General features: G+C 38.0%; 1 protein-coding gene across 5 annotated transcripts in view; it reads right to left on the bottom strand.

Annotated features, from left to right (window-relative positions):
- Positions 1-20,874, bottom strand: part of adgrl2b.1 (adhesion G protein-coupled receptor L2b, tandem duplicate 1) — a 110,070-nt gene that overhangs the window by 13,752 nt on the left and 75,444 nt on the right. For all 5 annotated transcript variants that reach the window (XM_016449703.1, XM_016449702.1, XM_016449704.1 and 2 more), the window contains 9 exons: positions 19,913-20,096; positions 15,973-16,095; positions 15,309-15,514; positions 13,659-13,835; positions 9,313-9,522; positions 8,946-9,166; positions 7,756-7,822; positions 2,836-2,927; positions 320-488 (listed from right to left, as the gene is read on the bottom strand). In XM_016449703.1, the coding sequence (XP_016305189.1) occupies positions 320-488; positions 2,836-2,927; positions 7,756-7,822; positions 8,946-9,166; positions 9,313-9,522; positions 13,659-13,835; positions 15,309-15,514; positions 15,973-16,095; positions 19,913-20,096 (1,449 nt within the window). The remainder of the gene's footprint in view (positions 1-319; positions 489-2,835; positions 2,928-7,755; positions 7,823-8,945; positions 9,167-9,312; positions 9,523-13,658; positions 13,836-15,308; positions 15,515-15,972; positions 16,096-19,912; positions 20,097-20,874) is intronic.

Genomic DNA, 20,874 nt, shown 5'->3' with positions numbered 1-20,874 from the left:
TTCATATCTTGCAATTCTGACTTTATAACACGCAGTTGTGAGTTATAAAGTCAGAACTGCGTGATATAAACTCGAAATTGCGAGTTATAAAGTCAAAATTGCGAGATATAAAGTCGTAATTCTTTTTGAGTTTTTTTCTCGCAATTTCGAGTTTATATCACGCAGTTCTGACTTTATAACTCACAATTGCGTGTTATAAAGTTAGAAAAAAGTTTTTAGTGGTGGAAACGGGCTTCCATACTTAACACATTCAGCGGCCATCAATAATAAAGAAAGTGGCGTCTGACAAACCGATTCCTTCAGTATGTCATGGGTTTACCTTCTTCTGCAGAAGACAGTGGAAGATGAAGATGAACAGCCCTTGTAAGGTGTTGAAGATAGTGAAGAGGTACGCCATGATTCCTGAAGAGTCGTTCAAGAAAAACAGGCCGAACGACCACGTCAGGCAAACCAGACACAGCAGTGCAAAAGCACCAAACACCCAGGACCTGAAAACCACAGGATTACAGTTAGAAATACATTTCATAGCCTTCTTTTATCTACCCAGGCTCATTGGAAATACGTGCCTCTACCTACATTTCTGCAAAAACGTACCTAAACGTATGAATCGCTGCAGTTTCCAGTTTAAATGAACACTAGAGGCGGCAAAACTCTGACAACTTTTATTCCTTTTCACACAAAGTATGATTAACAGGGCCAGAGTTTCTATTAAGAAAGCCACATTTTCACACAGTTCCTTGCAGAATATTAAGTTACGACCAAAACGATTTTAACATGCGTTAGTGTCACATATGCAGCTCAATATGTATGGGTTTTCTAATTCAGTAGATCTCCTCGGTGATATGATATTGCACTTGTGAGCTGAAGCCTGTGTATAAGAGAAATTAAAATAGCGCAAATGCCTTTTTAATAACACTTTTGCTTTCGTTAACTTGTCATAGCATTTGCTTATTATTGTTATTTTGTTGGTTTTGATTGCTTCTATTGTTCTCGCTTTGGATAAAAGCGTCAGCTAAATGACTAAATGTAAATGTTAACACTCTCGGGTAGGGTTTGGCGTAGAGGGTTTGTTATTTTCCAACATGAAAAAATACTATAGTAATTTATAGTAAATACTATAGTGTTTTTGAACCATACTATAGTAAAGTGTATTATACTGTATATATTATAGTATTTACAACACTTTGTTAATGAATGCAACAGCATACTGTAGTATTAACTATAGTGAACTGATAAACTGTAATAAATCCTGTACTGTAAACTGTAGTGCATTGTAATATAATATACCCTATAATTGTAGAAATAGTCATTTGTTTATATTACTACAGTTGCTATATTACCACAGCATCTATAGAATTACCACAACAAATTAATTCAACTATGTTACTATAGTATGGTTCAAAAACACTTTACTATAAATTACTATAGTATTTTTTCATGTGGGGATGGAGCATTAATCTTTTAGCAACACTCACCAGACATTTGAATTCTGAACAATATGTACCAGAAGCAACATAATAAAAACACCACAATATATGCCTGCACTAACGTAATAAAAGCGAGCCAAGGTCACGTATTGAATTGCGTGTTTTAACGCCACTCACTGGATATTTCACTTTGAAACTGCCACAATAAGGTACGTAACATCCGTGCAGCACAAGCACGTATTTCCAATCAGCCTGGGTTGCTTTTGTGAGCAATATCATACAATATCTGTTTATAAGCGCCAAACTCTCAGCAAAGCCTGACGTAATGTTTCTAATGATAAATAAATACATTTTTACGTCTCTGTTATCATTTATGACTTTCATAGCATATAATATAACACTATGTAAGTCAATGGGTACCAGAGACATTTTGGTTACCCACATTCTTTAAAATATCTTCTTTTGTGTTCAGCAAAAGACAAACTCATACAGGTTTGGAACGACTTGAGGGTGAATAAATGGGCCAACCAGACTATCCCTTTAATGTCAATTAACAGAAGTTAGATTGCATTAGCTTTGTGTGTTTCTGAATTAGTTTATAGCTGTTTTATGCATTTATTCAATCTCACTGACATCATTGTTGATTATAATGACAGCACTGAGTCGGTGAGGTCATGCTGAGCAAAACGCTGCTGATTTGAGTGGATTTGAGCTTATTTCCTCTCCGTCAGTGACTTAGTTAATTGTCTTTGATTGGCTATTGCATTCATGTGCTATGTTTTACTCCCAATACTCAAACACAAATGAAAAAAAACTAAATACTTCTATAAATTCAAGCCATTAGACCACCCAGCCGTGTATCACTGGACTCTTTCCCATTAGAGATTCCAGCCAATATTTCTGTGGATCAAATGTCCTGAACAGACGATCCCTTCTAATGGACATGACAAGAGCAGATTTCACGGCCCCCAGATGCAAGTTTAAAAGTAATTACGACTTTGGGTCCAATAAAACATCTTGCTTATCATCCCATTGTACGGCCCATCTGGAAATATGCATTTAGTTCCCAAGGACAATGTTTATAAGAGGGTCAGACTGTGCTCTCACATTGCAGGAAGCAAATTAATTAGTTAATGTTTTCTGTAATTATTCCCATAAACCCCAATTAGCTGTATTTGAGTATTTACACGTCCAGCTCCAGATGCAACCTCTACCTCATGAACCGGTTCATTCAGCCACAATGCAACGGCCACGCTGTTGTTATTAGCATCTTGACAATTTGAATGAAGCAATCAGGATGATAAGTTGCGACAGCAAAATAACGAAGTTCTAAACATGAAAGAAAACGTCAGAATGTAAAATTGCACAGCTGCTAAGCGTGTAAGACAGTATTGAAGACTGAGCTTACCGTATGCTCTCCAGTCGGCTGGAATCAGGTTTCATAGACATTGAGTGCTTTACCATCTTGTACATAGTCACCACCAGAAAGATGAGATTGAGCTGTCGGAAAAGATAAAGCATGTTGAGAAGACCACACAGCTCTTGGAAATCACGATTGCAATTCATCATTCAGATGGCATATTTGTCAAACATCATTTCATATTTACATTCACATTCCTAAGAGCACCGTGCAATGATCTTTCTTGGGATCTGTGATCACCAGGTTATTAGACGGCTATCAATGGAATTGAAAAATAAAAATAAAGCACCTTTTATGTTGGCTGATCTGAACTACAAAGCATAGCCTACAATAATTCAAAAAGCAGACAGCAACGTCAAAATGCAAGAATGCATGAACTCTGCTGGGAGTTTCCAAGACATCTCATAAACTATGGTTTTATGCATGGACCATTTGAAAAGGTCTTGAAAATTTTCTATTTTTAATCATTCTTAGCATGACAATTGAAATAGATTTTGGATGAAGACGTGATTCAAGTCAGTACAGAAGCTTGTAAGAACGTTGATATTTCTCGAGACATAAACTATCACCCAGAAAACAAAGTGCTACCATTTGTTCCTAACTCTGATCTTAAAGATTATCGGAGACAAACTGTGCGTAGGCGCCTTCTCAGACGAGCGTAAGTCATAACTTTGGCCCTGAAAATGTCTGCTTGCTGGCAAGAGCTTGTGTTTTTCTTCACCGCCCTGAACATGGGGATGTAATTCAGGCTGAGCAGAGAAGACCTCTTAAAGAAACATACTTCAGGAAACAAAAAATGAGTATCATCTATATTAAATATGTGGAACAAGAATAGAGCACCTCTATTAAAAGAAGCTTGTCTTAATTCAGTTGGTGGTGACAAAAGTTATTTTGTCCCCAGACTTTCCAAATGTCCCCCTATATATGTGACCCTGGACCACAAAACCAGTCATAAGGGTCAATTTTTCATCATCTGAAAGCTGAATAAATAAGCTTTCCATTGATGTATGGTTTGTTAGGATTGGACAATATTTGGCCGAGATACAACTATTTGAGGGTGCAAAAAAATCTAAATATTGAGAAAATCGCCTTTAAAGTCATCCAAATGAAGTTCTTAGCAATGCATATTATTAATCAAAAATTAAGTTTTAATATATTTATGGTAAGAAATTTACAAAATATCTTCATGGAACATGATCTTTACTTAATATCCTAATGATTTTTGGCATAAAAGAAAAATCGATCATTTTGACCCATACAGTGTATTGTTGGCTATTGCTACAAATATACCCCAGCGACTTAAGACTGCTTTTGTGCTCCAGGGTCACATATTATAACAATATCCTGATTTTAGAAGCTCTCGCTACACAGTTTACTTGATTAAATTCTCAAAAACACAAGTCTAAAATGGCATAAAAGTAAGTGGAGAACTATTTTTAAACTATATATTTTTGAAACTATGTTTTATTCCAAAATGTGGGTCACATATTGAAAATGTAAAGCACATGTTGTTAGATTAGTATATTGTGTTTGACTTCAATCCAAAATGAGTAAACCTACATTACAAATAAGTGAGCACATTTAGCTTTGCATACAAGAGAATGAAAAACACACATCTGGTTTATTTCTTGGAGGCGCACACACACACACACACACACACACACACACACACACACAAACACACACACAGGTTTGTTTTTGTGAAAAGTGGGGACATCCCATAGGCGTAATGGTTTTTATACTGTACAGACCGTATATTCTATTGCCCTACACCAACCCTACCCCTAGACCTACCCCTCACAGACACACACACACACACACACACAGACACACACAGACACACACAGACACACACAGACACACACACACACACTGTATATACAGAATGCAGCTAGAGAGAGAAAAAGAATATGCCTTTTGAAAAGAAAGGCACTGAATTCTTTGCTCCGTCGATCATCAACATAAACCACATGTAAACACCAAAGAATTCAACTCATTTTTCAGAGCCTTTCAAATAAGGAGTGCCTGCTCTAAAACAGAAAGAATTACAGAAAGAGCAGGACTGGGGGAGATGAAGACTAAAAGCAAGAAAGAAAGAAAAAAGAAAATCACATTTTGAACAATTGCAAATGATTTGTTTAAATCTATATATACTTTGCATTTGGCAGTACTTTAGAATTGTTCGCTACTTCTATTTGACTTATCCAAAGCTATTTACTTACTGTAGAATATGGCACATAAACATGCTGCAACTCGTATTGCAAAGCAACTTTTACAATGCAATTAAAAGCCATGTTTGTAAAAGAAATAATAGTTCAGCAACAAAATGTCACATCGCAAATATGGCAACATTTGATTTAGGGTTATTCCCCTGGACTACATGGTATATCTCTTGTTTCAGTCACATGGGACTTGTTCAGATAAACGTCTATCTTCCTCTTTTCATTCACTTTTAATCCTTATTTTCACATCCAATATGGCTAAAAAGAAAAACACAGTAGACCAGATAGTTATTTCTATCTGTTTTTCTAGTTTGTCGGTGAATTAATGGTCTGAGCGTTTGTACAGATATGTTTTCTTGTGGATCTCCTCACATTCAACTTTAATGGTTTGTTTTTCTCAGGCAAGGTAAGGCATGTGAAGTTTATTTAGCGCACTTCCCACACACCGGTTATTCTGTTTGCTTTCGCTTCGTGTTTGTAATAAATGATGTTTGTAATGAATGCCACTCTAATTTGTTTATTTCATACTCATATTCTTCATTCTTGTTTTGTATACAATATAACTATACAACCCATGTGATTTATCAGTGTGTTTTTTTTTCCCCCTCAACAATGCAATTTTGACTCGGTGCAGCTTATACTCAGATGAAAATATTGTAAACGTTCATATTTTATCAGCACATGCATTCCCTGTGAATAAGATTTATTGTTCTCTTGGTATTGCTAGCACCATGCTGTACTGTTAACAGTTATTTTGATTATGAATTATATCATTATTTATTTATTTGATAAGAGATATAATTAAATCTTCTGTATATAGTGAAAAAACATGGTTTTCCACATCTCTGGACTCTATTTGGTGCAGGTCCCTCCTTTAATATTAGCTTTTTCACCCGTTTATTTTTATTTTTTGACCGCAGGGCAAAAATTGTACGTCTGAAAAGAAATAGCACACCTCTCTTTAAGGTATAATTCATGCCTGCAGCACAAAAAAGTGGTATTAAAAACCAGAAGTAGGAGATTAGAAAGGAGAAACAGCTCAACTGACACAAGGAAAAGACATGAGAGAGAGAGAGAGAGAGAGAGAGAAAGAGAGGTGGGGTCTGTTAGATCATTGATTATGGTGCTGTTGAGTGTTGCTGCTGAGCCACCAGGAGCCGCTTCGCTCCGGCATGTGTGGAGAGGCCAGGAATGCATTTATAACACAGCTGGGAGTGATGACACAGATCTGATGAGACGGCCAGGCATGGCACAAGACCAGCCGAAGCACCTCTGTGCCTCCCTTCCTCCATCTCACCCTTCCATTCCCCAAAATAGAGCCATGAGCACAAGTTTAATATAAACCAGTTTGAGTTCAGAGACACGTTACCCTGCTAGCTGACTGAGCCTGTTGAAGTATATCTTAGTATTTCCCGTTGAAAGGTACAGGGGAGGATCTGCTTAATTGTCATGAGCAAGATATTTTGCGATAAAGTGCCAAGCATTATGATAATGAGAACTTGAGGGAGAAATCAATGTCATATTTAAATAAATGGATAAAGAAATGGTCCTACACAAAGGGTTTTAGCTTTGCTTTTGGGGTAAAATGTGGCCTAGATATGCGATGCACCCATTTGCTTTAAATTCATGGTTACAGAACGAGATCTCGCTGAGACAGGAGGAACACGGATGTATTAGGTGTAACCGTTTCTTGTTCTGAAAAGCCGCTGTATGCACATTTAAAGTAAGTGCATGTATAAATTAAACAGCACAGACTGCACACTTCAGTATCTCTGCATTTCAGGGCATTTCATTTTAGAAAATGGTGTGGATAATTTTTCTACTTTTCATTGTGAAAAAGACATTCTCACCAAGCACAATTATGCCATAATTCATATCAGTATAGTTACAACTTCATCTATCCATAGCTGTACTGTAAGTCCCTGTAGTCCCTACTCGTGACAGTGGAGAGCACTCCCTTCATTTCTCCACATTTTGTTATGTTGCAGCCTTAAAATGCTAATTTAAAATGCTTTCATTTGTGATTATTTTTAAATAATTATTACTGTATTTTACCCAATAATGACAAAGCACTTGACGTTTAGCTCAGGTGAATCCCATTTCTGTGGTTCATGTTGTTTTTACCCTTTGATTCCAGTCCATGTGTGGCAAATTCAATTGATTAGACATGATTTTGAAAAACCCACACCAGTCTATATAAGGTCTAACAGCTGCAAATCAGGATATTAGAGCAAAAACCAAGCCATAAGGTCAAAGAAAATGCCTGCAGAGCTCAGAGACTGGGTTGTGTCTAGGTACAGATCTGGTGAAGGTCACAAAAACATCTGCTCTATTGACGGTTTCCAAGAGCACAGTAGCCTCAATAATTATTAAATGGAAGAAGTTTCACCCTACGAATGAAGTCTGACCAATGGGAACACAGTGATCATTACGGACCAAACAAAATTAAACAGCGTACAGTAAATTATCAACCAATAAGAAGAAATATTACTGAGCTATTTGAATGCAACATACATTACCAAGACATGCAAACAAAACATGCATTCAGTTGGAACTGTACTGAAGAAACTACAGACAATTCAACACATCGCCAAGAACCACAACACGATGAAAATATGGCAATTAAATTAAAATTCCATACACCAACTGTAAATAAAGGTATTCGTGGGAAATGTTAAAAACTTACCATTATGATGAACGTAACAGGGCCAATGAAACTCCAAATGAAATGATTATCAACCCTCAACCAACATCTGGAAAGAGGAAAAAAAGAAAGAAAGCAATTACTTAAAGCTATGAACACACTGCAAAGTTTTGAGAGTGACAACCAATTTCATTGGAGGGAATGAATTCCCTAAATCAGTGTTTCCCAACCCTGTTTCCAGAGGCACTCCACATTTTGGATGTCACCCTTTTCTAACCCATCAATTTCAGGTCTTACTAACGAGCTGATGAGTTGAATCAGGTGTGTTTGATTAGGAAGAGGTCGAAAGAATGCACTGTTGGTGTGCCTCCATCCAGAAGCAGTGTTGGGAAACACTGCCATAAAATATTGTTTTGTCTAACGGAAAGAAGACACTCAGGCTGCCCCAAATATTGGGATGTTTGACAGTGATAACCACCGTAATATTCTAGAAATTTAATCAGAGATTTAGTGAGATCTACCATTGGAGAAAGCGTTAACGGTCCACTTGGATGGTATGACAAAAATACTGTATTATCACAATGTAAGTAATTTTATTTTACAGTGACAGTATATATACCAAAATGTAATGATGAAATCAATACAATTTTGGTACCATAGCAAAACAAGTAATTTAAGTACAAAACTCAAGTTTTCAATAAAGCAAAGATACAAATAAAGTAAGCAGTGTAGCTTATCAGGAATCTAACAGTAGTATCAAGTAACCAAGCAAATATTCAGAAAAAGGTTACTTTATTTTAAGGTCCAATTCTCACTATTAACTAACTATTTATGATGACTTTTGCCTCAATAAGCTCCAAACTTGCTGCTCATTAATAGTTAGTAAGGTAGTTGTTAAGTTTAGGTATTGGGTAGGGTTAAGCCATCTAAAAAATGCTGAATAATGCATTAACATGTGATTTATAAGTACTAATAAACAGCCAATATGCTAGTAATATGCATGCTAATAAGCAAGTAATTAACAGTGAAAATTGGCCCCTAAACTAAAGTGTTACCCAGAAAGATTCATTAGAATTAATACTTTAATACTTATTAAAGCTAAAGTTACAGTCAAGAGCAGTGGCTGGTTTTCAATTGTCAACATTGTTTAATATTAACAGCATTAATGGACAGAGGGAGGTCTGTATCTGCATTTAAACTGCAAGCCGATATCAATAAACAACATTACTCACGCTTTCCTCGTCCCATAGCTCTTATAGTCGATGGCTGCTGAAATGCCAACCACCACACAGGGGAACAGGTAGCCAGATGCGTAATAGTATTTTCGTCTGGAAAATTCACTCTCAAAGACCTCCACAAGCATGAGGAACAACTGAACGGCCTCCAAACACATCCAGGCAAATGCGGCAAGAAAGAAGAAATGCAGAACTCCAGCAATCACAGAGCACACAATCTGAGCAGGAAGAAATAAACACAAAGAATCAAACAAACCTGCCTATGGTTTGATGCCTAAAAATATAGGCAGCTCACTAGGGTTAAAATAAGCCCTCTTCACACCAATACCCCGCCCCCCGCCCAGCGTGCAAAAAATGTACCCACCGGAGGTTCGGTCATATTGATGCCCACAAGAAACAGAAGCTCTGCGATGAAGAGGTTGATGCAGAGGTTCTTGTGGATGGTGTTGCGATCACTCTGGAGGCCGCGGAAGAAGCAGAAGGTGAAGATGCTAATGGCAAGGCAGACGAGTGAAACGGCGATGCCCATTCGTGTGATACCTGTCAGCAGGAGCTCGTGAACGCTTCCCACACCCTTGAAAAATAAACATAAGCATTAACCAGTTACTTAACTCGAACATGTCACTTGTCAGAATTTAATCCTTTTTGATTTTTGAATGCGTAGAGCAAAAATGCATCTTAAACGTGCTAGTCACACATACAGCAGCTATCTTTTATAAACTTTTCTATTATTTACATATTAGCAACAAAATGCTGTTGAATCTGTGATGTCAATGCACCGCAGTGATCACTTCCAGTAGAGACAGCTATTGACTACAATGGAAGCTCACGTCTAGTATAGACCAAGTTTTTGACAGCAGACGTCTTAAATCATAATGTCTTAACTTCCTAGAGTTTGAATAATCTATCTTACGTCTTTGTTTACACATGGCACCAATACAGAAGCTAAAGACGTTTTAACACTGACAGGTTCTGTTTACACATCCTCTAAACAACAGTAACAACAACAACAAAATTATACATTTACTGAAAGGCTGTATGCATGAAAGCACCATCCCTGTGGATCATGCTGGGCAGAAGCTTAAAGGATTGTATTGAGACACATCATCAGTTGTGTACCTCAGCATCCTTGGGTGTTTTACCAGTTTATCATAATACACCCTATGGGTTGTGCCGATAGATTATAGTATCGTGTATCAACGCTAGTCAGAGATATCGCCTGTGGCTGATGCCTTTGATGATAGCAAGACGATTATTATAATAATAATAATAATTATTATTATTATTATTATTATTATTATTATTATCAGGCTACACTCTTAAAAATAAAGGTGCTTCACGATGCCATAGAAGAACCTTTTTGTCTAAATGGTTCCATAAAGAACCTTTAACATCTGAAGAACCTTTCTGTTTCACAAAAGGTTCTTTGTGGCGAAAGAAGGTTCTTCAGATTATAAAAAGGTAAGAAAGAGATGGTTCTTTAAAGAACCTTTGACTCAATGGTTCTTTGCGGAACAAAAAATGGTTCTTCTATGGCATCGCTTGAAGAACCTTTTGAAGCACCTTTATTTTTAAGAGTGTAGTAAAACTATCTAATTAATATTAGGGCTTATTTGTTCCATTATATTTCTTTTTCTGCGTTTTTACAGTGTTGCGCATTATATCCAATCACACACAATTCTGTTGAGTTTATGAATGCAATGGCCAATCAGATGCATTCAGATGAGTCATCGCTGAAACAGCGGAATTTTGTTGTTCAGTGCACGATGACTGAATTCTGACCCGCGAATTCTCTCATCATAAACAACAAAGTGCAGATGTACGTGCAATGCAAGTATAAGATATTTATTCATCATACAGTGTAGATTCACTGATTCACGGGAGTGCATAAGCTCACGCTAGACTGAGCTAGTGATGATGTTCTTTGGTAATGCATATGTTCTTTGCTCGCTTTCTGTAGCTGCTTTTTGAATAACTAAGGAAATAATAAATTAGCACAATAATATCGTGTATCAGCGATCTCACAGGCTGACGATAGGACGATATGAAAATTAAGCATATCGCCCAACACTAATACACCCTCTAATGAGGTTCGCCCACCACAGGCTCTTTAGACCCTGATGTATGTCCTACAGCCAGTCGTTCTTGATATCTAGTTAATCAATGCCTCTTGATGTTTAGCTGTTTCTCTGAGTGCATGACTACCATGATCCAAAGATTAACACTGTGAGGAGCTACACCTTGTTTGACAAGCAGTGGGCTGTTTAGGTTTGGGCGTATGTCTTGCCACCTTTTGGTCTCTTATGGTGCTCAATTGCTGGTCCAGGTGGTGTCCTTACATTTTAGCCACAGTCAATGATTGCTCAGAGTGCACGGCTGCCAGGACGCAAAGATTGCCAACACTGCAAAGAGCCATCTAGTTTAACAAGCAGTGGGCTGATCAGGGCAGTTTCCCAAAAGCATCGTAAGCCTAAGTAAATCGTAGATACATTGCCACCAATAATCTTTACAATCAACTTATCTCACGATGCTTTTGAGAAACGCAGCCCTGGTCTCTTATGGTCTCAATTGTTGGTCCAGGAGCCGTCCTTCCTTTTCAGCCATAGTCAATGATTGTTTTGCTCTGTGTCCTCCACAAATGTCTTTACTTTACTACCTGCTGGACTCTCCTCTAATTCTCGGTACCCTCAGGAGCTGAGAATTATATTGGATCCAATGCATCTCACCTCGACTGGGCACATCTGGATGTTCCAGTCTCAAATCTCTGTTTCTCCTGCAAGGTTGGCATATCGCAGCCTCTTCTGCTCATGTGCCTCATCCACAGAGTCCTCCCAAAGAACTTGGACAATGAAGACATAGTGCTGTAATCTGGACCACAGAGCAAGATTTGGTCTCAGGTTGGTGCTGGCGATTTCCATGAGAAAGGTATCCAAGTTTCTGGTCTAGGTCAATGTCATTTTCCAGTCCCTGGTGGCAACCAGTGGGCCAGCCTTAGGAAGCAAGGACTCTGCTTTTCCTTACTTAAGCAAAGATATCAGAAATGGGTGGGTTGACTGGGCATTCTGAGGCATAGCATTGGTTGTTGTTCTTTGTGGTCAAGTTCAATTTAGGTTTATAGGACAAGGAAGGACCTCATTTGTGGCACAGATGAGAAAACTCATTCTTCCACCATATTCCACAGGTCTTTGCAGGTAGTTATTTTCTTATCAATACTCTCCCATCTCACCCAGCTGTCTTGCTTGGTTTGAGATATGGCTTTAGTGATTGTAGACTTGTTCTTGATTGGTGCATCTCTTCCACCACAAGTTGTCGGCTGGTGATGCCATTTTACAATGTGGGCTTGCTTCCCCCAAACCCTTTCTTCCATGCTGTACCTGGCCTACAATATCCCAGTGTCAAGGGGGTGACTTTGCATCTGCTGATGGTGGATTGCATTTCCGTCCATTACTAGGGATAGAGCGGCCTCTCTCACAATGATATCTTGGGACTGTTTGAGTATCATGTCTAACCTAACTTTAGCACATTTGTATTCCTTCATAAGGCTCATAATTGGGAGTGAAAGAACCATCTTATCATACAGTCCTATCCTGCTGACATATCTTGGTAATCCAAGCCACTTCTCATATGTGAGCTAATCAAATACCCCAGCTTGCTGACCTGTGAAAGGGCGACTTCGAACAAGGTAATTGGCCAGAAAGACAGGGCAGCTGAAACTCTGGTGCCTCCAATTTGGGCTGTTGCCCTTTCTTTCGTAGGAGAGCAGTACTGTTGATATGCTTGAGGCCAGTGATTATATCCTCCTTTATTTGTTGTACTTGCCTGTTATTTAGGTTTACATCAGACCAGCATCCAAGGCTTTTAATTGTCTCTTCCAGCACTGCAGGCACTGGTTCAATTACTGCTTGGTTGAAAATAATGTGATATTTACTTGGCTTGATTTCCATTTATGAAATCAATGATTTCCATTTCTCTACCTTACTAACAACACAACTTTTACAATCTTGTAAGTACTTCCAATAAAGATTTATTTCAGGAGCACAACAGATTGTGTGCATCATAATTATATTGTTTAAAGAAAACTCTTAAGTAGAAAGGGAATCTTTTTTAATATTCCTGATTCAACAGGACAAAACACAATATCTATGTAATATGTAGGCAGAAAATAAGATTCTGCTGTCGTAATGGTTATATATCTATCCACAGTTGCAGCAGTTAGGTAAGTTTGTGGACCAAGACCATATAAACAGTTGCACAACAAAACCCATGATTTCCACATTCATTACAGCTTAAATGACAGCTATGCTAGCATATCGTATAATGTTTGGTGCTATCAAACAACTGACATACTGACATAATTGCATTGTTCCCAGAAATCTACAAGTGACCCAAGAGAGTCATTCATCAAAGTAGATTAAGAATTATATTAAGAAAGAGCTGCAATATATTCATTTGTTCTCTTGTAGAGATACGTTGCTGTTGCTGTGATGAGCACAAATTATGTCCAATGAATGTATCAGCAGAAGAAAATGACATTCTGGAAACTCAAGAGACTCAATACTCAACAGCATCATGGTTATATGAAAGGCAGAAAGCAGAAAATTGGCTCTGAAGAGTAGCTGTTGGATTATAGTTACTAACTGAATCATTATGTTGATTTCCTCTATACCGGATGTCCCACCACAGGGCTGGATGGGACCAGTTGATACTCACCGCATGTGCATCTCGATGAGCCATCAGGATTGCAAAGTTAGTCAGGTGACTGCAGGAGCAAGTGGTGTGAGTCTTGTTTGTCGCGAGGAGTTTGCAGCCTTGTGTTGACCAGTATCCTGTCATGCTCCTCTCAGAATAGTTCCAAAATGAGCAGTTTGGATTGAAGTAGTTCTCAGTCTGATAAACGGAGAAACATGTCATTTTATTTGAACGTGACAGCTGACATCTGCCAGGTTGAGAGATTTAAACCTTTCATACCCAAACATTGTTTTCCTTGATCAACAATCTCTATTAATAAACCATGTTGACTGACAAGTATGTTCTTTGATTTTGTTTAAGCATGTTTTTCAAGGCTCTAATTTTAACTCGGTCCTAAAATCAGAAGGCACTGTTTACTTGGTTATTTAAAATAACACGCCCCATATTTTATGCTATAACAAGATACATCTCAGGTACCAGTAATTCTATTGAAACTAAGAATTTTTAATCTTTCTTCTCTTTAGATTTTGAAGCAAATAGATTGGCCTTACTCTGGCCCTTGACTGTTTTTCAGCACCTGTTTCATATAAATACAGTGCTGTGAAAATGTATTTACCCCCAACATGATAAAAATGGTATGATATTAAATAGTTGTAGATATTAAAATAAAATACAACATGAATCAAAGGCAATCTGATTAAATACTTTTTTATTGAAGCATAAGAAGTTGTCTTACACCCACCACCCACGTGAAAAGCTAATTGCCCACTTAAACTTAAATGACTGATGTATTTTAATTACTTTCTTCCTCATCATTTCTGGAATTTATTTTATATTTGGCATAGTGTGTTACTGGGTAAGACCCTTTAAGTAGTGTTAATTTCGTTAATGAAAACTATGACAAAAATATTAGTTAACGAAAAGTAAACTAATATTAAAGGGGTCCTATTATGCTTTTTCACTTTTTCAACTTTAGTTAGTCTGTAATGTTGCTGTTTGAGCATAAAAAAGATCTGCAAAGTTACAAAGCTCAAAGTCCCCTTCAAAAGGAGATATTTTATTTAACAGAAATCACTTTTCAAAAAGTACAACGAACGACTCGTTTGGACTACAACGCATATTTTCCAGGATTTGTGATATCACAAATATCGACGAATGGGACGAGACCTGGTTGAGCTGCACTAGAGAAGGCAATGAGTGTTATCACTATGTCGGAGACACGCTAGCTTTCCCAAGACTTAGAGTGGTTACAATCATCTGGGTTTAAATCACGCTCAAATTGATTTGATATTGACGCAATATATATATATAACCAATCACAACACACACTGGCCCAGCTAACCAATCACAGCAGACACTGGCCCAGCTAACCAATCACAACACACACTGGCCCAGCTAACCAATCACAGCACATTTCGTATTTCAGAAGGCAGGCTTTCATTTGATACAGGAACTATTCGAGCGGTTCATGCCAGACTGGGGAGAGAGGTGTGTAATAATGTAAAATATGTGAAAAATTATGTGTTTTTCGAACAACCTAGTATGAGAGCCTGTTCTAGTACACCCCCAAAACAAAATCAAGACTTCGTAAAAGAGCATAATAGGACCCCTTTAAAATTGAAATTGCAAAGAAAGAGAAACATGTCTTTAATTAAGCTTTTCAATTCTTACATCCAAATGCGCCAGAGTGAAGATGAGTGGTTCGGACACAAACACGCGGTTGGATTCTTTGTTGATGGAGGCGGAGAGGATGTGGGAGTTGACAGTCAGGGTGTGGTTTCTGACTCCGCCCTCTCCCATCAGCCTCACCGTGGCGTTCTCCGTACTAAGGAAATGCCCCAAGTGCTTATACAGGACAAAAACCAACTTGGCAACACCTTGAGTAAATAAATGATAGGAGAACATCATTAGTACTTACTGGATTTCGATAGAAAAATAAACTGATATTATCTTTAAACTGACTTAGGGTCATAAAATATCTATATCTTTTTCTTATTTTGAACTTTCTCTTTCAGGTTAACAACTGTCAAAGTGGAACAAAAGATCAAAGAGAACATTGATGAGCACTTTAGATCTTACAAGCATGTTTTCGCTAGCAACCAGAATAACATCATGTGGAAGAATATTCAATGCTGTCCTTGAGTACTGATATTTGCTACAGCTACAGAAATGCAAGAAAGCATGTAATGAATGTAAAGCTTGCAATGCACTGACTAAGTACTTGTGCAGAGTGTTTATGTCCTACAGATCAGGAAAATCATTGACTTCATTAACTAAGCATCTGAAGGCCTTGCATTAAAGCATTTGAAATGACTATAACCTTGCTTTTATTTACCATTTTTACTGTTTAGTTTGACCATGTTTGCTGAGAGCTGAATCGTGGCTCCTCTTTTGCTGGTCTGTGGAAACCTGAAGTCCTGAATTTGGCCATCGGTGCTCAGCACGTACACGTCCAACACTGAATGAAGAAAGAAAAGCAGAAAGATATGGATTCCTATGTGCCATTTGGTGTCTTATTAAACAAAACACGAGACAATGGCAGTTGCATAAATGGCTTCTCACATTCAGGTTCTCACATTCTTCTGCCAGATGGAAATGAAGGACTGTTTCATTAAGCCAATGCGAGGTAATTTAATTAAAACGAGACATTGTGCACATATAAAAGAGTGAATTGAGAAGATGGTTTCAAAGTTTTCTAATGCACCTCGGGCCAACAAACTCTGCATTTGTACCACATCATATAATTTTCAAATGAGAGGCAGAGAACACAAAGGTGTATTGTCTAATGTAAGCAGAAAATGTTTTCTCTTTAACAATGAACATTTTTCTCAAGAAAATTAACTTGTGCCTTTAAAAAAGAGAAAAGCTTCTTCATTACCTTATACTAAAATTGGCGCTTTTAACTGAAAGATGAGACTTCCTTTCCTACAGATGCTGCATTGACTGTTATGATTTCTGACATTCATTTCCCTTTTGATGTGAAAGCAAGAGATCTGAGAGATAAAGCTTTACAGACTGCATCCCTATTTGCTTTCAATGTATTTGGGTCAAAATCAGCTAAGGGGGTAATAATGGAACAACAGTTTAAAAAGTGATTTTCACTATTATTTACAACAGCATCTACATTTTCATGGTTTCATGGCCACATTTTTATATGGCTGAGAACAACAACACATAGCTACACAAAAGGATTGAGAAGAAAATAAAGGGAGTCAAAAAGCACTGAGCCAAGGTTAAAAGGAAAAAGCCTTCAGTAACCCAGAGGCCTGTACAGTGAAATGACAGATGAGTGCACAAAGCTGTCTTATATGAATGAGATCACATTACTAATAAATTCCACTGGCAGGGGCCTGGGCTGGATCCTCTCAGCATCTGAATGGTTAAAGTCGCCACATGCTGAGACCGGAGCGAAGTCGATTTGGTTTCAGCCCTTTCACAGTGATGAATGCATTCATGAAAAATTGCAGAACTGAACAATATCCACCTATTTACATGCACCCGAGACAACAGCCGTATCTAAATCATAACATTTTTGATTACGCTATGGATTCCACTCATGATGCCTAAAAGCATTTCCTTTACAAATGCTTTTCACTTATGTAGTCATTCTAACTGTCGGTGAATCTAAAATGAAAACTGCCTTCTGTTTTACAAATCAACCGCTCTTGTTATTTAGAATATAATAATAAAAAGTAATCGATTTCAAGTAAACTGGCTCACAATAGTCTCCTCCAGATATACACGTTCAATCCATTTGCCTACACCCAACATATTTCACAAATTGTACATGCAAATTTAAACTTTTTTAAAACCAAACTGCACATCCTAAATCCACACTACCTGCATGTCATCAATTTGTACAAGACTTGATTTTAAAATAGTATTTCACTCAACTTAAGTCAGAGTCTCCTATTAAAAGGAAAGATAGAAAAACTAAATTGGTGGCCTTTTCGGTGGATTTTTTTTATAGGTTGTAAACTGTATAAAGCCTGGTTAGCAAACTCAAGAAGGGCAGATTGCTACATTCAACCTGACAAATGCAACCTGAGATTTGACTCGTTCGCTGTAAACTCTTGTACAGCCGTCAACGGCTCAGATTCCTGCATTATTCACTGCCTGGGAGATTCTCATATCTGTGGCTGTAAATAGCAATCAGCACAATGATTTCTCGAGCCCAGATCGAATCTGCCGGGAAAGGTTCTCTAAATTAAGCAGTGTAGGGTCGCTTTGTCTTTTCTTCTCTTTCCACGGGAAAGCTGATATCTGCAGAGATGGACGTGTCTGGCAGCAAAAGCAGTGTTGGTTACTCTCGTTTAAAGCACTGTTATCAGTCAAACTGCCCACAAAAACACATTCATTGAGACCTTGCTTAGTTATGATAACATGTCTGATGAACAGTATATTCAATAAACCCACTATAACCTTCATTATCTAAGCATGTACAAAATTATAAGAGACAAAATGCCTTTTTATGAGGCAAGAACATCTATTGATTGAATAACACACTGTTGCAGAGGTCTCCAGATGTAGATGGGCACAGAAAGAAAAATGACAAATCCTGTGCCGTTTAAATTCATACATAATTATACTCAAAAGCTCAGCGCTGAAGAAGGTACATGAAACAGTAACTGGAGCGAATCTGCTAATGCAAGACCTGCTGAAGTTCTTCTGCTGCTTCAGTGTGTTGGATTTGCATACTGTCTTATATGCGAGTTGCCTGATTAATTAATCATTTATCTGCTCTCTATACTATTTCGTTACCGCTGAGGATCTGCAGCTGAATATTTCAAATACTTAACTCTTCCAGCCGCACTGCAGCAATGTGCAAAAGACTACATCCATTTGCCAAATGTCCTACTTTTACCACAGTGTCAAAGCAGCATGACTGTCAACAAGGCTGAAAATAATTATTTTTTCACTTAAATATTTCCAAATCTCCAAAGGCATTATTTCAGTTATAGGAAGAGATCAGTGGACATCGGATTTTTCAATCAACGGCCCACAAGTGGGTGCAATAATAAATATAAACCCAACAGCACAGTGTCAAAGTGTATTTATTATTACAAAGAAAAAATGCATTTCTTCACCTAAACTCTCAGGGCAGTTCCAGTGATAATTTCACAAAGCTGTTAGATTGTCTTTATTGAAAATCTCTTATAAGTTTAGTCAGTACTCAACATGTAATTTTTAACTCTTGTTTTTATGGAAAAAGCGCAGTGACAACATGTTTTACACATTCTAATTAGTGCATAAATTTGTTGACTATGATGCTTTTTTTTCTCATGTATGTTTTAGTTAAAATCAGTGAGAATCAGTGCTTGCTATAAATGTAAGATATGTAAGATAAAGAAGCTAAACCTAACTGGACAAAGCATGGCTTTTATACCACAAACGTTTATATCACATTCCATCACTTGCTCAGCAATGAATGCTCTGCAGTGAATGGGTGCCGTCAGAATGAGAGTCCAAACAGCTGATAAAAACATCACAATAATCCACAAGTAATCCACACCACTCCAGTCCATCAGTTAACATCTTGAGAAGAGAAAAGCTGCGTGTTTTTCAGAAACAAATCCATCAAGGCGTTTTAACCTCAAACCGTTGCTTCTGGCTTAAATACGACTCCATAATCCATAATAACGCTTCCTCTAGTGATAAAGTCCATCTCCTGTTCTCTCTCACATCAAAATCCACACACATATTTGTTTAGAGCTGTTTTGGCTTGTAAACGGTGCTTGATCTGTGCAGATTTCTCTCCTGATTCAGACCAGGCGACTTTTTCACTGGAGGAAGCAATGTTATGGATAGAGAGTTAAACACGTATAATGATGGATTTCTTTCTTACAAACACGCAGCTTTTGTCTTCTCCAGATGTTAACTGATGGACTGGAGTGGTGTGGATTATTGTGATGCTTTTATCAGCTGTTTGGACTCTCATTCTGACGGCACCCATTCACTGCAGAGCATCCATTGATGAGCAAGTGATGCAATGCTCTGATGAAGAAACAAACTCATCTACATCTTGGATGGCCCAAGGATGAGTAAATGTTCAGCAAACTTTCATTTTTGGGTGAACTAGTCCATTATTCCGGCATTGGTTTTAACTAACTCTTCCGAGCATTCTTGCAAGTTCGGTTTCGTTCTGCTTTGGTTTTCATACACACACATTACTCCTGGAAAACTCCATCAGTCATAAGCGGCAGGTCAGACACGTGGCTCGAATCGAACCGTCATCATTTACATCAAAAGCTGCCGGCTAAGATGAAAGCACTTACTGATGTTCTCGGCAGGCACTCGGACGACTGCGGGCTCGATCAGGTTGTCTGCAAGGACAAAGGCTCCTTCCTCCAGGGTATCGAGTAACATAGTGGCAGCATGTGTTTGCTCCGTGGAATTCATGTCCTCCCAGGATTTAAGGGCTTCTGGCCTCAGGAGGTTGTCAACCGTGTCCACAATGGCCTGTAACCATGGAAACAAGAGAAATGACAGGCGGTTGATATTTTTCCTTTGCTTTCCCTGGAAAAGAAAAAGGATCCAGCACATGGAATACACTGGAGAGAAGAGAACCAAATGAGACCTGTGACACGAGATAACTATAATGGGAAATGAAGCACTGTACAACTAGTGTAATTCCTGCAAAAATACGTGTTGGGTGTGTTTCTGCCACCTTTCATCAGAGATCATCAGGATTGCAAACACATTTTTGTGGTTGTTATTAGAGTTGGGGTACTCTGACTCGAGTCCGGTCTCGAGTACAATTTTTTAGAGGACTCAGAAATGTCACTGACTCGATGCATTATCACGAAAGTGATTTCAGTTTCCGCATGTGTTTTTAAGTCTTGTCCGGTGCTTGAAAGCTGATGGGTTTCTGTGCTCACACAGAGAAAGCGCCTGTCAGTCAGCGTGCAAATGTTGAATTAAATTCCATTTTGCATGTTATTGCTACACACTTACATGAAAAGTTGTGTCAAAATACCCATCTTGGAGACTATTCACATAAATGCAGTCAGTTTTTTTCTTAAGTGAACCTGAACTGTTGAGAGAAGTACAGATGTGTCAAAACATTTTATCTGTGCATCAGGTCTTAAAGTGACAGCAGCGTAAACCTGCTGCTGCTGACTGCGTCATAAATGTTAATCAAACAACAAACAAACAAAAGAAAAGGAGAACATCACTCATTGCTCTTGACTAAATCAGTTTAGTAACTTTAATAAGAATCATTTATATTTAATGCATA

Source organism: Sinocyclocheilus anshuiensis, unplaced genomic scaffold (assembly GCF_001515605.1).
Source record: "Sinocyclocheilus anshuiensis isolate Anshui unplaced genomic scaffold, SAMN03320099.WGS_v1.1 scaffold1635, whole genome shotgun sequence".
Classification (NCBI taxonomy): domain Eukaryota; kingdom Metazoa; phylum Chordata; class Actinopteri; order Cypriniformes; family Cyprinidae; genus Sinocyclocheilus; species Sinocyclocheilus anshuiensis.
This window is presented reverse-complemented; position numbering and strand designations above follow the sequence as displayed.